The 15331-nt window shown below is 36.5% G+C and overlaps 1 protein-coding gene across 11 annotated transcripts in view; it reads left to right on the plus strand.

Moving 5' to 3' along the window:
- Positions 1–15331, plus strand: part of FRYL (FRY like transcription coactivator) — a 254961-nt gene that overhangs the window by 100734 nt on the left and 138896 nt on the right. For 10 of the 11 annotated variants that reach the window (XM_065914173.1, XM_065914177.1, XM_065914175.1 and 7 more), the window contains exon 4: positions 14063–14256. In XM_065914173.1, coding sequence (XP_065770245.1) covers positions 14137–14256 — 120 coding nt within the window. In that variant the 5' untranslated portion in view covers positions 14063–14136. Of the gene's footprint in view, positions 1–12891; positions 12911–14062; positions 14257–15331 lie in introns of those variants that run through there. The other variant, XM_065914174.1, reaches the window with a different exon arrangement.

A 15331-nucleotide genomic window follows, 5' to 3' on the forward strand; every position in this document is an offset into this window, starting at 1 on the left:
GGTCTCCTGCATTACAGGCAGATTCTTTACTGTCTGAGCTACCAGGATCTCTATATAGAAAGGCCTCTGCTCAGTCACTCAGTCATGTCTGACTGTTATCCCATGGACTGCAGCCTGCCAGTTTCCTCTATCCATGGTATTTTCCAGGAAAGAATACTGGAGTGGGTTACCATTTCCTTCTCCAACATAAAGGCCTAGTATGGTTCAAATATGGGCTTCCTAGGAGGTGCTAGTGTTAAAGAACCCACCTGCCAGTGCAAGAGACATAACAGATGCGGGTTCAACACATGGGGGGGAAGGATCCCCTGGAGGAGGTCATGGCAAGCCACTCTAGTATTCTTGCCTGCAGAATCCCACGGACAGAGGAGACTGGTGGGCTACAGTCCATAGGGTTTTAAAGAGTCGGACACGACTGAAGCAACTTAGAAGGCAGGCACACACACATGGTTCAAATATAAAGTAGTCCCTTTGGCTGCTATGTGAAGTTGATATTTCATCAGCTAAGAGGCAGGGATGACTGTGAAGGAAGACTTAAGGAGTTTACGTAGACTGTTATTAGGACCTGAACTTAAAAGTTCAGTTATGCAGAAAGTTCAGCTATGCAGAAAAAGGAAGTGGGGATTACTTTTAGTAGTCATAGTATTTGATGGCTAGACTAGATATGAAATATAGGGGACAGGGAGAGATCAGTGATAACTCTTAAGTTTAGATCATTGAATGCTTTGAAATCACAGATAGTGAAAGGCAAGGATTGATTGGCCACCGAGATATGTGGTTTGGGTCATGGACAGTGAGTAAAGTGAAGAGACTGAAAGCCTGAGAAAAAAATCAATTTAAGATTTCTAGTATGAATTAGAGAACTATATATAACTTTTTAAAATTAGATTCTTTAGTTATCCTGTGAATGATCCTTTACTCTGCTCCCTAGAGCTCTGTCTGTGACATGGATTCATCTAACTCTGATGGATGTTGTTTGTGATGTTATATAAGTAGGTTTCCTTTTTTATGGTGTTTTTGAGACTTTTTATCATCAAAATTAGTTTTAAATAAAATCATTGTGTAGAACCAGTGTTCTGCTTTGGAAGAATAGTGAAAGGCAGTGGTTTTCACCCTGGCTACTTCCTCGACGGTTCAGCCAGTAAAGAATCTGCCTGAAATACAGGAGACGCGGGTTTGATCCCTGGGTCAGGAAGATCCCCTGGAGGAGCGCATGGCAACCCACCTCAGTATTCTTGCCTGGAGAATCCCCATGGACAGAGGAGCCTGGTGGGTTACAGTCCATGGAATCGCAAAAAGCTGGACACGACTGAGCAACTAAGCACAGCAAAAGAGAGTCGCCCTGGGGTGTTTTCAGAAACATACAGATGCCCGGGTCTCCCTCCAGAGGGCTTGATTCTGATTTAAAGAATTGCCAGAGAAGGCCAGCAAAGACCGCCATCAGGTCAGGAAATCCTGACTTTGCCAGAATGCTAAGAGTGGATGTGAAATCTTTCTCAGGGGGCAGAATTGTTATAAACAGTCTTCTGACAGAGACAAGCTCTTATGTGTGCCAATTTACTAATTTACAATGAGAAATATGCCAAGTGAAAGAACATTAATGCTGGAGCTGGCAGACCGACCGTTCTTTGCTCTGCTTGTGGGGTAGGTCATACAAAGTTAAACTGTAATCAGGAAGTTGCATGGAGAGCCGAAAGATCAAAGAAATTTATTATCTGCCCAGGCTCTGCTATAGGGGCCAGAACACTCATCCTTTGTCCACCCTACTTGACTGATAAACAGGACTTTTCCATCAGCAATGTGTTGTGTTCATTTCCTTGTACCTTTTCAACTGTACATCCAATTATTCTTTTTAATATTTGCCACAAATTTAATGTTTGTGTGTAATGTAAAACCTCACTGCTAGTTTAATTTTCATTTTCTGGCCAGTACAAAGTCTGAATATTTTTTTCATATGTTTGTTGTCTTTTTAGATTGGTTCTTATGAGAATTGTCTAATTATATCTTTTGCCATTTTTTCTCCGTTGTGTTGTCTTTCTCTTGTAAATTTGTAAGAACTCTTTGAATATTTTATATTTTCTGTTATCTACATTCTACTTTCCCCCCAACTTTTGTCCTTTCTTGTTTATGCTGTCATTTCCTTATAAATATTTAAAATTTTTCTTTGGTCGAAGGCATTCTTTTTAAATAATTTGGGCTTTCTGTCTTCACTAAAGGTCTGTCCCCTGGATCATGCATGTTGACTTTGAATTTTTTTCTAAGACTTTAAAACATTTTTACTTCATATCCATCTGGAATTTGGTCTTTTAATATATTATATTTATTTTTCTGCAGACGAATAGCAAGATATTCCAACAGTATTATTAAATAAATCCCCCCTTCTCTTCTACTCTTGCTATGTTGAATTCTTTTTCTGAAATTTTGGCGAGGTTCTCCAATCTTTTATATTAATATAGTTTATGTACATTTAATATTCACTGAATTGATTACTTTTACATAACATTTTGATATAATTATATGTAAACGGATATATTTTACCTATTTTACTAAGTTTTTTTAAGTTTATTTGATATACAATATTACATAAGTTACAGGTGTACAATATAGTGATTCACAATTTTTAAAGGTTGTACTCTATAGTATACTATATTGGGTATATTCCCTGTGTTGTGTATCCTTGTAATTTATTTATACATAATAGTTTTTACTTCTTAATCCCCTGCCACTGTATTACTCCTCTCCTCTTCCCTGCCCCATTGAAAGTCACTAGTTTGTTCTCTGTATCTATGAGTCTGCTTCTTTTTCATTAGTTAGTTAGTTGTATTTTAGATACCACATATAAGTTTTATTATTCACTATTTGTCTTCCTCTGTCTGACTTGCTTCACTTAGCATTGTCCTCCAGGTCCATCCATGTTGTTACAAATGCCATATTTCATTCCTTTTTAAGATTAAATAGTATTCCACATACACATACATACATATGTGCCACATCTTCTTTATCCATCCATCTGTTGATGGACACTTAGGTTGCTTCCACATCTTGGCAATTGTTATTAATGCTGCTGCGAACACTGGGGTACATGTATCTTTTTGAATTAGTATTTTCGCTTTATTTTGAATATATAACCAGTTGGTGTATATGGTAGTTCTGTTTTTAGTTTTTTGAGAAACCTCCTTGTTGTTTTTCACAGTGGCAGCACCAGTTAACATTCCCATCAATAGTATACAGGGGGTTTCCTTTTTTCCACAATCCTTGCCAACATCTGTTACTTGTGGTCTTTTTGATGATAGCCATTTTAACAGGTGTGAGGTGATAATCTGTGATTTTAATTTGCATTTCTCTGGTGATTAGTGATGTTGAGCATTTTATACTATATTTTGGTAATAGTTGTATTCTGATTATAGTTATAGTCTGTTCTGATTATAGTTATCTTTTGATTTAGACAGTAGTGTTTGTATTACTTTTAAATGAATATATCTTTTTTTTAGTATGTGCATGCGTGCTAAGTTGTTTCAGTCGTGTCCAGCTCTTTGTGACCTCATGGACTGTAGCCCGCCAGGCTCCTCTGTCCATGAGATTCTCTAGGCATGAATACTGGAGTGTGTTGCCATGCCTTCCTCCAGACCGTCTTCCCAACCCAGGGATTGAAACTGCATTGCATCTCATTATGAAGAAGGAAATGGCAACCCACTCCAGTATTGCCTGAAGAATCCTGTGGACAGAGGAGCCTGGTGGGCTGCTGTCCATAGGGTCACACAGACTTGGACATGCCTGAAGCGACCTAGCATGCATGCATGCATTGGAAAAGGAAATGGCAGCCCACTCCAGTATTCTTGCCTGGAGAATCCCAGGGACAGAGGAGCCTGGTGGGCTGCCGTCTATGGGGTCGCACAGAGTCAGACACGACTGAAGCGACTTAGCAGCAGCAGCAGCAGTCTCCTGCATTAGCAGTCAGGTTCTTTACCACTAGCGCCACCTAGGAAGCCCTCCTCCTGGTATTGTTCAGTTGCTCAGTCGTGTCCGACTGTGATCCCATGGCTTCCCTGTCCTTCACCATCTAGTATACTCTAAGATAATTTTATCTAATACAACCTAAATAAAATTGTACTGAAATCTTAATTGGAATTGTACTAATTAACATATTTTCTGGGAATTGACACTTTAAAGAACAAATGCTTTTATCTGTAAGTTTGTCCTTACCTTTGTTCAGGTCTTTTTTTTATGTTCTTTAAGAAGTTCTTGTAGTTTCCTCTATGTAAGTTCTATGCTTCTTTATTAAATTTATACTTATGTATTTTATATTTGTGAATAAGTTTTTATCCATTTTCATTTCTACATGATAATTGCTAGTTAATAAATTTCGTATCTTCTTTCTCAATATTTATAATAATGATTTCATTTTCCTATGTTATTGCATTTACTTATCCTGTAAACTTTAGAACACTATTGAATGGTAAGGCAAGAATCAGCATCTTTGTTTAGTTTCTGTTTTAAGTGAAATAGGTTTGGTGTTTTGAAATCTACATGATATTTGCTGCTGGTGTATGGTAAATATTTTGTTCCTTTTGTCTCTGCTGGATACCAGTAAATGTGCAGTTGCATTTCTTTGTCAGCTAATTAAGTGTGTGGGCCATACAGCTTATATGACTGGTTTAAAGTGTAATCCCAAGAGTGATGGTAGGAAATGCAGGCTCCGTGCACCTTTCTTAGTTAGCAACCAGTTGAAATATTAAGAGAAAGTCTGTTTTTTCTTCATCTCTTTACATCGTATCAACCTCAAGGGTATAGAGAACTCAGCCCAACTGTTTAGATTCTGCTCGCTTTCTTGTAAGTTGAAGAAAAACGGGTACACAACCATATGTAGTTATTTACCTCTTCCAGGCCCTGGGTCTAGGTACGTTTACTGGATGAAACAACTGGATATGTTTACTGTAGGATTCTGGTATTCATATACATTGGGATAGCAGAAAGTTTGTTTGGGTTTTTCCATGAGCTGAATGAACTTTTTGGCCAACTCAATACTTTTACTTTATGGCTGTGGTGGTGCCCCAGCTCACGCCTGGCCAGAGGAGAATTTGCCACAGTGGGTTTTTCATTGGCAGTGAAAATGTTTATGGGCAGAAGAATGGAGAACAAAAATGAAAACAACTTTTTTTGTTGCTTCTGATACCATACCCACAGTTGAGCTAAAACTCATTCATTCATTTTTGGAGGGGGAGCAAAGCTTAGAGAGCTTCAATATTTTGACCAAGGTTTTAATGACACTCAGTAGCCAAATCAAGGCAAGGGCCCTCATCTTCTGACTCCTAGGTCCAGACATATTTTTAAAATACCACGTTATTACTAAATTTATAGGATAGTTTCCTAGCCAAGATTCTGAAGGTTCAAAACTAATAACCACAGGGAGACTCTGGCTGAGTGAGTAATGAATTATTTAGACGATCAGTTGTTTTTATTCATCTTTATAGTAAACAATATTTCTGTAGTAGATTTAAAGTAAAAAAAAAAAAAGTTGGAAATGTGCCAAAGATGTCATAGGAACTTCTATGTTTAGAAATTGTTTTTGATGGGAATAGTTTAGCCTAGGATAAATAAACATTTTATGAACAGCTGTCCAAAGAACAAGCAAAAGTCTTATTTTTTCTATCCATTGAAATTCATCCAGAAGCAAAATCGTTGGATTGAGTGATGAGGAAAATAGTTTCATTTACACAGAATAGACAAAGTATTTAGAAACAGAAGAATTGGAGAGTTTCTCCTATGAAGTAAAATAGACATTTTTCTTTGGGTTCATGAAAGAAGACAAATTAGTAAGGGTATGCCAGGTTCTAGATAAGAAGTTAATTAAGGTGTCAGTTTTCTTCTAATTATTTTGTGAAGGTTTGTATAAACTTGGAAGTATAAGTAAATGACAAAAATGAGAAATTCCTGAAGATAATTAGTAAACCAGGAGTATTTGTTTCCAACAGATATTAAAACCTCTTATAAAGCTACAGTAATGACAAGAATGGCACTGAAACAAAGCTGATTGTTGAGGAGCAGGATAGAAAGCGTATTTGAGTGACTTTAGTTTATGATAGTAAAAATCAGGGGCAAAATTTTAGTAAAGATACTGAGAAGAACCAATTAAATGTTAAGGAAAAACTTTAAAATCTTTATTGTGTAACACCTCAAATAAACTCCAGTTGGACAGATTTAAATGGAGTAAATGAAATGAAAGGAGAGTTAAAAGAAAGTAGTGGTAAATATATGTCTGATCAAAATGGGAATGTTTTTTCTTTTTTAGCCTATTTTATGTAAATGAATTTGAAGATGCAGCAATATTTGACTTGGGATAGTTATTCTAAGCAAATAGTATGTTAATAATACAGACTTTTAAGGAGGAAAAATGGATATGTCAAAATCTGGCAGTTTGGGAGGACATAGAGCCACTGATTTGAAAGTTCTTAAACTGAGGACTGAAGTCCACATTCCATTCGAATGGGGCTGTTGACTTTAATTAGAAGGCAGTTTCCTTGTTGCACGTGAACAATAACTTGATGTGGTGTTTTGGATCTAGTTCCTTCCAGGAATTTTACCAGCTGGTTGTTTAATTATTGGTGGCTTGAAATCATCCATGACGGGAGTGATTGAACAATGGAAATGAGCAAATGCTACAAATCAGGACTTTTCTTTTTTTTAAAGAGGGCCATTTACCAGCTTATCACTTGAAATACAATTTGGTTTGTTAGCATAAAATATTATGCAAAATGTCTTACTAAATATTAAATAATGTTTCCAGAATCATCAGTGAATGTTGTCCGGTATGAAGTTTTTTCATTTATGAAGGAATTTTGAGGTATACCTTCCTTGCCTTGGGCTAAGTTGATTTCCCTTGTGGCTCAGATGGTAAAGAATCTGCCTGCAATGTAGGAGACCGAGGTTTGATCCCTGGGTTGGGAAGATTCCCCTGGAGAAGGATATGGCAACCCACTCCAGTATTCTTGCCTGGAGAATTCCATGGGCAGAGGAGCCTGATGGGTTCATGGGGTTGCAAAGAGTTGGACATGACTGAGCGACTAACACTTGCACTTTCCTTGCCTTATGTCGCAAATTTTGTTTGTGCACTGAAGCCATCATATGTTTTCATAATTTATCTCTTAGCATGTTCAACATGCACTTTATTTATATTTTCTTCTTTCTTCTTCAGAAATAATTGCTTTCAAGTGTACAGTTTTGCTTTGGCTAGTTGGTAGAAAGATACACGAATCCAACTGGTCTCCCCAGAAGTTGGAGTTTTCATTTATTCCCTAACACTGATTCTGCTACCTTTGTCTCTATGTTCAATTTGTCTACCATATGTTTCTGATGTTTTATTTTAATTGACTTAGAAACTGTTTCTTTTTTCCTCTTAGCTTAATCCAAATACATTATTGTTTTAATCTTTGGCTTGGGCTGTTGTTTATTGTGGCTCTTCCCAGGCACCTTTGGTTCTAGGTGACAGGAATAGAATAGGCCTTTCTTTCGTTTCTGAAAAATTAATAGACTTTTTTTACAAAGAGCAGTTTCAAGTTTATAGAAATTTGAGCAGAAAGTACAGAGAGTTCCCATGTACCTCTTTCTCCTGCCCTCCTTGCTCTGCCCATTTTCTCTCCTGTTGACACTCTACATTAATGTGATACATTTGTTAAAATTGATGGACCTACAGGGACACATCATAATCACCCAAAGCCCATAGTTTGCAACTTCAGTCTTGGTGTTGTGCTTTATATGGGCTTTGACAATGTGTAGTGATGTGTATCCAGCATTGCAGTATCATGTAGAATAGTACCATGCCCCTAAAAATCCTCTGTGTTCCACCTATTTATTCTGCCCTCCCTCCAACCCCTAACAGTCACTCATCTAAGTTGTCTCCGTAGTCTTGCCTTTTCTAGAATGTCAAATAGTTGGAATCATACAGTTGTAATATATCCTTTTCAGATTGGCCTCTTTTACTTAGTAACATGCACTTAAGTTTCCTCCATATCTTCTCATGGCTGTGTAATTCATTTCATTTATCACTAAACAATATTTCATTGTCTGGGTGTACCACAGTTTGCCTATCCATTCACCTACCGAAGGACATCTTGGTTGCTTCCAAGTTTTGACAGTTATGAATAAAGCAACTACAACCATCTGTGTGCAGGTTTTTGTCTGTGTATGTCTTCAGCTCCTTTGGGTAAATACAGAAGAGCTCAGTTACTGTGTTCTCTGCTAAGAGTATATTTTGTGAGAATCCTTCAAACTGTCTTCCCTTTTACATTCTCACCAGTGATGACAGAGAGTTCCTGTTGTCCCGCAGGCTCACCACCATTTGTTGTTGTCACTGTTGTGGATTTTGATTACTATGATAGGTGTGTAGTGCTGTTGACCGAAAAAAGAAAAAAAGTGCAGCCTAAAAACTGAGAATTGTGTTTTATTTGGCAGACTTGCTGAGGACTTAGGCCTGGGAGGCAGATTCTCAGATAGCTTTGAAGGACAAACTTCTAAAAAGGAAAGGAGGAGTCAGGATATATATTAGAGTTTTTACAACAAAAAGCCAGGTAGTCAGAACATCAAAAGTTTACTGTTAATTAAAGAAAAGCAGACATCTCAAGTTAATGAATTTAGCACTTTTCTATGTATGGGAAGATGGAAGCTTCTGGGCTTATTGAAATCATTCCTTTGATATGTACCTTAATTATCTAGGGCCAGTATCCTGTTTTTCTCCATCCTGAAACTCCTCAGAGTGCACACTTGAGGGGGTCTGCAGTGGCTGATGGCTTGATAACTACACTTCCTTTGTTAACTGATAGAGCATTACTGACATTACTGACATTTTTCATCCAGAGTGGTATCTCGTCGTCTTAGTCTGCATTACTCTGAGGATGTATGATGTAGAGCATCTTTCCATATGCTTACTTGTCACCTGTATGTCTTCTTTGGTGAGCAGTCTGTTCAGATGTTTTGTCTGTTTTAAAACTGGATAGTTTATCTTCTTACTGCATTTTAAGAATTGTTATATATTTTGGATGCCAGATATGTGTTTTGCAAAGGTTTTCTCCCAGTCTGTGTATTTTCATTCTCTTAACAATATCTTTTGCAGAGCTGAAGTTATTTTAATAAAGCTTCAGTTTTATCAATTTTTCTTTCATGGGTCTTGCTTTTAGTATTGTATCTGTAAAGGCATCACCAAACCCAAGAACTGTTAGATTTTCTCCTTATAGTCTGGGAATTTTATTGTTTTGCATTTCACATTTAGATCTGTGATCCATTTTGAATTAGTTTTTGTAAAAGATGTAGGTTGTGTCTAGATTTATTTATTTTTGTAGTATGCAAATGTCTAGTTATTCCAATACCATTTGTTGAAAATTCTCCATTTTCCACTGATTGCATTTGCTCCTTTGTCAGAGATGAGTTCCAGTTGACTCTGTTTGAGTGAGTCTGTTCTTGGGCTCTATTCAGTCCCACTGATGTCGTCATGTATTCTTCATTAGTAGCACACTGTCTTGTTCACTGTAGCATTAAAATAAGTCTTGAAGTCGAGAAGTGTCAGTCCTCCAACTTTGTTCTTCAGTATTGTGTTGGATTTTCTGAGTTATTTGCCTCTTTATATAAATTTCAGTCAGTTTGTTGATAGCCATGAAATATCTTGCTGGGAGAGGCTTGCTTTTTAAACTAAAAGTTTTGCTTTTGTCTTTCAAAATAGATATTTTTGACTTTTGGTCTTGTTCAAAGGCCATTTACCTTATACCTTTTCTTTCTTAGGTCATCATCAACATGTTTATTATTAACCAATATAGGTAAATAATTATTATTATAATAAGCAATTGTGTGGTATTTTGTTACTTTTCTGTATTATATAAATCTCTACATAAATATGTATGTATAAGATTATGACCAAACAGTAGTACTTTTTATGTCTAAAGACCTGTCCTTGGGAGTGAGGGTACTGCACGCAGCTTTCATGGACTCCACTGGGGTCTTTTAAAACTACATGCACTCACCCCTACTCATCTTTTTTAGGGCAACTCAATCACTGAGAGTCACTGAATTTAGAGAGATGTTATTGTATGGAGTGTTGCACATAGGAATATAACGGAGGCAGAAAACAACAAGAACCACTGCTATAAAGTAATGAAATCAAACATGATTCAACTTAGGGTTTTTGTGTCTCTTCTCACATGTCTGTTCTCCTTCATTGAATTTAAATTTATTCTATAAGGGAATAGGAGACTTATGAGCATGAAGAAGGTAATTAAAAAAATTTTTTTTTTTATGAAGCATACTAAGTACAATGTTATACAGAGCTCACTATCTAAAAATACCAAACTTCCCTGGTGGCCCAGTAGGTTGAAAATCTTCCTGCTAATTCAGGAGACATGGATTCCATCCTTGTCCCATGGAAGATTCCACATTCTCTGGAGCAACTAAGCCCATATACCACAGCTTCTGAAGCCTGAGCTCCTAGAGCCCCTGCTCTGCAACGAAGAGCCACTGCAATGAGAAACCCTTGCATTGCAACTGGAGAAAGCCTGCCCATAGCAACAAAGACCCAGAACAATCATAAAAATAAATAAAGAAATAACTTTTGAAGTGCCATATTTACTTTTTATTTGCGCCTTATCTATGAGAATGGAGAAGGAAAAGGCTACCCTCTCCAGTATTCTGGCCTGGAGAACTCCATGGACTGTATATCCATGGAGTCGCAAACAGTTGGACACGACTTAGCGGCTTTCACACACATCTATGAGAAAGAGTACACAGGCAGCTTTTAATTTTTATATCTTATCTTAATTTTATGTGTTAATCACTCAGGTCTTGCTTTATTCTTTTTATTATCAGAGTTTAATAGATTTATATTCCAAGGATTTTAACATGACATTGGGTTTTTACAACTTGTAATTCAATGCCTAAATTGTGTTAAGAATTACACTCTTAACAGTTACATCATTATTCTCTAGTAGACATATGTAAAGTTTTCAAAAAACTTTAATAGCATGTAGAGAAATAGTACTGTTTAGCTTCATAAAATATTTGACTCAAGCAATCTGGTGACATCAGGTTAATCTAGTTATGTAGAAACTAACCTTAACCCAGCTTAGAGTGACTATCCCTTTTTCTTAACTATTAGCAGAATATGAGAAAAATTCACATGTCTTAACCAAGCTGAACATTATAGTGAAATACACAATTGGGGGAAACCATTTGGTACTTAAAAAAAGTTATCTAATTTTTATTTAGTTTTAAAATATCAGTGAAGTCAAATATTGTTTTCATGGTTATTGGCTTGTTTTATCTTTTGTAGCTTGTTTCTTCATCTTTTTTGTCCAGTTTTCAGTTGGGGTGTGGGTCTTTTTGTAACTGATTTCATTTTGAGGTAAAACTGATTAACTCTTAAACACTAAAAATTTGATTTTTCTTTCAAGTTGAAGTATTTTGATGTTAGAATGTAATGCAGATATTTGGAAGATAGACCTTTATTTGGAAGATAAAGACAAGCTTCCCTAAAATTTCTGGCTGTATTGGCAAATGTCTTGAAAATGCAATTATGATACCTAGGGATATTTATTTATGCTTAACTTATATTTATGCCTTTTAGGAAGTAGAAGACAGTAACGATGAGTTATTTGAGAGATCATTTTAACTAAAGTTTTTCTTTTTGAGACGACTTTAAAAGTTAAATTGCATTAAGATTATACCTCATCAAAGTCTACAGTTCAAGTACCGAGATCTATTATAGGCTTCTTGTTTAAAACCTTTATTATAAAGTTAAAGCCAAAGAAACTTTGTAACTCTTATATGGCCTTATGAATCTTAATTATAGGAAAAGATATATTTTGCATCTACTACCATAAGTCAAAATTTTAAAAATGTTTTATCCTCATTTTTATTCCTAAAATGTAAATTAAAATTCTAGAAACTGAGTAGCCTTTTTGACTATTTTATGATTCCCTACAGCTATCCAACATAATGTGGATATAAAATATAAAGTATTCTTAATGATCGAAAATAAATTTTTTAAATTTAAGCTCTTTTTTCCCCACAGTGACTTTTGTTAACACATTTTCTCCTTTATAATATACAATGTTGGATCGTGAAACAGAGTAAACAAACACATCATTGTTTAAAATAAATAGCATGCACTGTGTTCAAGGATTGTGAAATTTTTTTTTTTTTGGATTGTGAATTTTTATTTTGAACTCTTTTATATGATTTTAGTTCTAGAATACAATATATATTGTATTTTAATTTTATGTAATACAAAGATATTTATTTTATATGCAATATTAAGTGTTTATACTAGTCTTTAGATTATTATTCTTTTGAAAATATAAGCATCATGCATGACTAATTTGTAATCTAAGCATTGGAGGAAAATATTCTGTACTATGCAAAAATAAGTAAACATAGATAATGAATAGGACATGAAAGTAAGCTATTCTTTGACATTTAGAAGGTCAGTCTTTTCAAAATATTTATTTTTTAAATTTGCAAATGATTTTTTTCTGAAGTGACCGCCCTCACCTGACTTTATATTACTTTCTAGAATTTTCTTTTGGAGTTATCACAGTCACTTTATATATCTTGACATATGTTATGTTTGGTAGAGTAGGGTTTTTTGTTTTTTTTTTTAGTTGACAGAACAATTCCTTATGAGTTGGGAATGTATTTCTTTAGATTAACTTTATTGTCCTATGGTTATGTAACACACACATGAACAGGAAGTGTGTTCTGCTTCCTATTTCAAGGAGGGGGTAATTTCTAGGACAGCATACTGAAAGGGCAGTCTCTGGAGATCAGGTCAAGGTAAAGAAGTACATTTCTTATAGGTTTCTTGATGGATATTCTAGGCCACAGGGGATGTCACAAGCTGAAGTTAGAGAACGGGAAGGTCTGTTTGATGCAGCAGGTAGGAAAATCAAGGCAACTGGAGAAACTGTAGATAAAAGCCAGGTAGGCTGCCCGGGCGTCAAGAAAACGGACCAGGTGCTCTTTTTCTGTCACGCTTGGTTTGATGTACTGTTTGCCAGGCACAATGTCCTCTTGATCTCTCTTTTGAATGATTCCAAGAAAAGTCCTATGAGTCATCGTTAATTGCTTGCCCTCCTGTCTGTAGCAAGTCCACTAACATCGGACAGACTCTTCTCTCCTGTGTTATCACCATCCTCTTGGCCCAAGCTGTGATCATCTCACCTGGATTTTCTGTAGTGGCTCCCCTGATTCTATGTTTGCCCTCATCTAATTCATTCTCCAGAGGAGCCAGGGATCTTTTTAAAGAGAAGCCAGATCCTCTTCCTCTCCAGCTTTGCACTGAGTTTTAATTGCATTGAGAATAATACCCATTTTCCTTATAGAGCTCGAAAACTTTGGTCTCTGACTAATGCTTCTAACTTCATCTCACATTGCCTTCCACCCCTGTTCCATCCCTTGAGCTTCAACCACACTGGTCCTTTTTTTGTTTTTCAGACATTCACACGCAACTTTGCACTTGCTGTTCCTGGTGCTTTGCCTGGCTTCCTCTTTTTTTATCATTTAGATGTGAGTTCAAATGTAGATCACTTTTTCAAATGTGTTTCCAGAGCATTCTCTGCAAAATAGTGTATTTTAACTTCTTAACCCAGTTTGCATTTTATTTATTCACACATATTTCCTTCATTGCATACAACTTTGTTTAGAATTCATTCATTCATCCACTACATATTTATTGTATTCCCAGTATATACCAGGCATTGTTCTAAGCACTTGGGATTCTTCAGTGAATAAAAAAGACAATAGAGAGTCTCTGATCATATAAAATTCACAACAGCAGGGTAGGGAGAAAAATAGCACATAATAAATAAATAGTACATAATAAACATGATATATAATGAAGTTGTAGTTATGTTGGGCAGTATGTTAGAAGTCAACAAGTGTAATAGAAAAAATAAAGTCTGATAATACAGATTAGGAGATCTGGATGGGGTTTAGGGGCAGGATGCATATTAAATCAGGTGGTTATGGTTGGCCTAATTGAGTTGATTATTAAAGTAGAGTTCTTTTGTTTCTTTTATTTTAACTTCAGCACCAGTCAGCAAAGTGAATAAGTACTTCACTTCTTCCAACTCTCATTCCACTTTGGGGAAAAAGAATATCATCATGTCAAGCATTACAATTGACCCAGATGTCAAGCCTGGTGAATATGTCATCAAGAGCCTCTTTGCAGAATTTGCTGTTCAAGCTGAAAAGAAAATTGAAGTTGTAATGGCTGAACCCTTGGTGAGTAGAGCTGACCTATAAACCTGAAATATTTTTTTGCCTTAACCATTATATTATAGATTTTCCAAAGAAAATAACATAGTTGAAAAATATTAAAGGAAACCAATCTGAAGTGGTATATACTGTATAATTCCAGCTACATGACATTCTGGAAAAGACAAAGCTATGGAGACAGTAAAAGATCAGTGGTTGCCAGAGGTTGGGCAGGGGTAGAGATGGGATGAATAGGCAGACACAGGACTTTTACTGTAGTGAGTATGTCCTGTATTGTTGGTCTTTTAATGGACCGGAACCTGGTGGTCTGGAGCCGACGATAAGAAAGTAAGAGAGAGAAAGAGGCTGGTATCCCCTGGTTTACGCAGAAAGCCAATAGAGTCCTCTTCTTAGGGCTCGCGCTGCTGCACGTAGGCACCAGGCACCCTCTCGGGGGGGTGAAGGCACAGTGTCCTTCTCGAGAGGGGCTTAGAAGCCCGAGCAAGAAAGTGAGCTCAGCGGGCCTCCGCGCTCCAAGGAATTAGCCAGGAATAGAGAGATAGAGAAAGAATAGACCCAAGCTCTGATGGAGCAAAGGTGTTTTAATCAACATGGTGTGTTCATATATACTGTCTTACAAGGTGGTTATTCTCAGCAAAGATAAAGATTAAAATTCCAGACTTACGAAACATAAGACATCCCTATCAAAGAGAGAGTTGCAAACAATCACCTTTTACCGTATGGCTCATAAAAATGAAGAGGATACTCATCACCATAATGAGAAATGCCTGGATTCCTCAGCCCCAGGAAAGGCGTGCCTCTCCTCTTAATTCCTGAATATTCAAGAATTAATAAGGGTCAGAGGGTTCCTGACAGATCCAAAACAGCACACAGGAAGCCTCCTGTTAAATGCTTCCTGACACTGTATGATACTGTAATGGTGATACACATCATCATAGGGTTATCCAAACCCATAGAATTTACAGCACCTGTTGTGAACCATAGTGCAGTCTATAGAGTTTGCATCATTAGGATGTATCATTTATGAATACGCCCCTCTAGTGCACATGTTGATAATGGTAGGGGCTATGCATGTGTGGGC

Source organism: Muntiacus reevesi, chromosome 22 (assembly GCF_963930625.1).
Source record: "Muntiacus reevesi chromosome 22, mMunRee1.1, whole genome shotgun sequence".
NCBI lineage: Eukaryota > Metazoa > Chordata > Mammalia > Artiodactyla > Cervidae > Muntiacus > Muntiacus reevesi.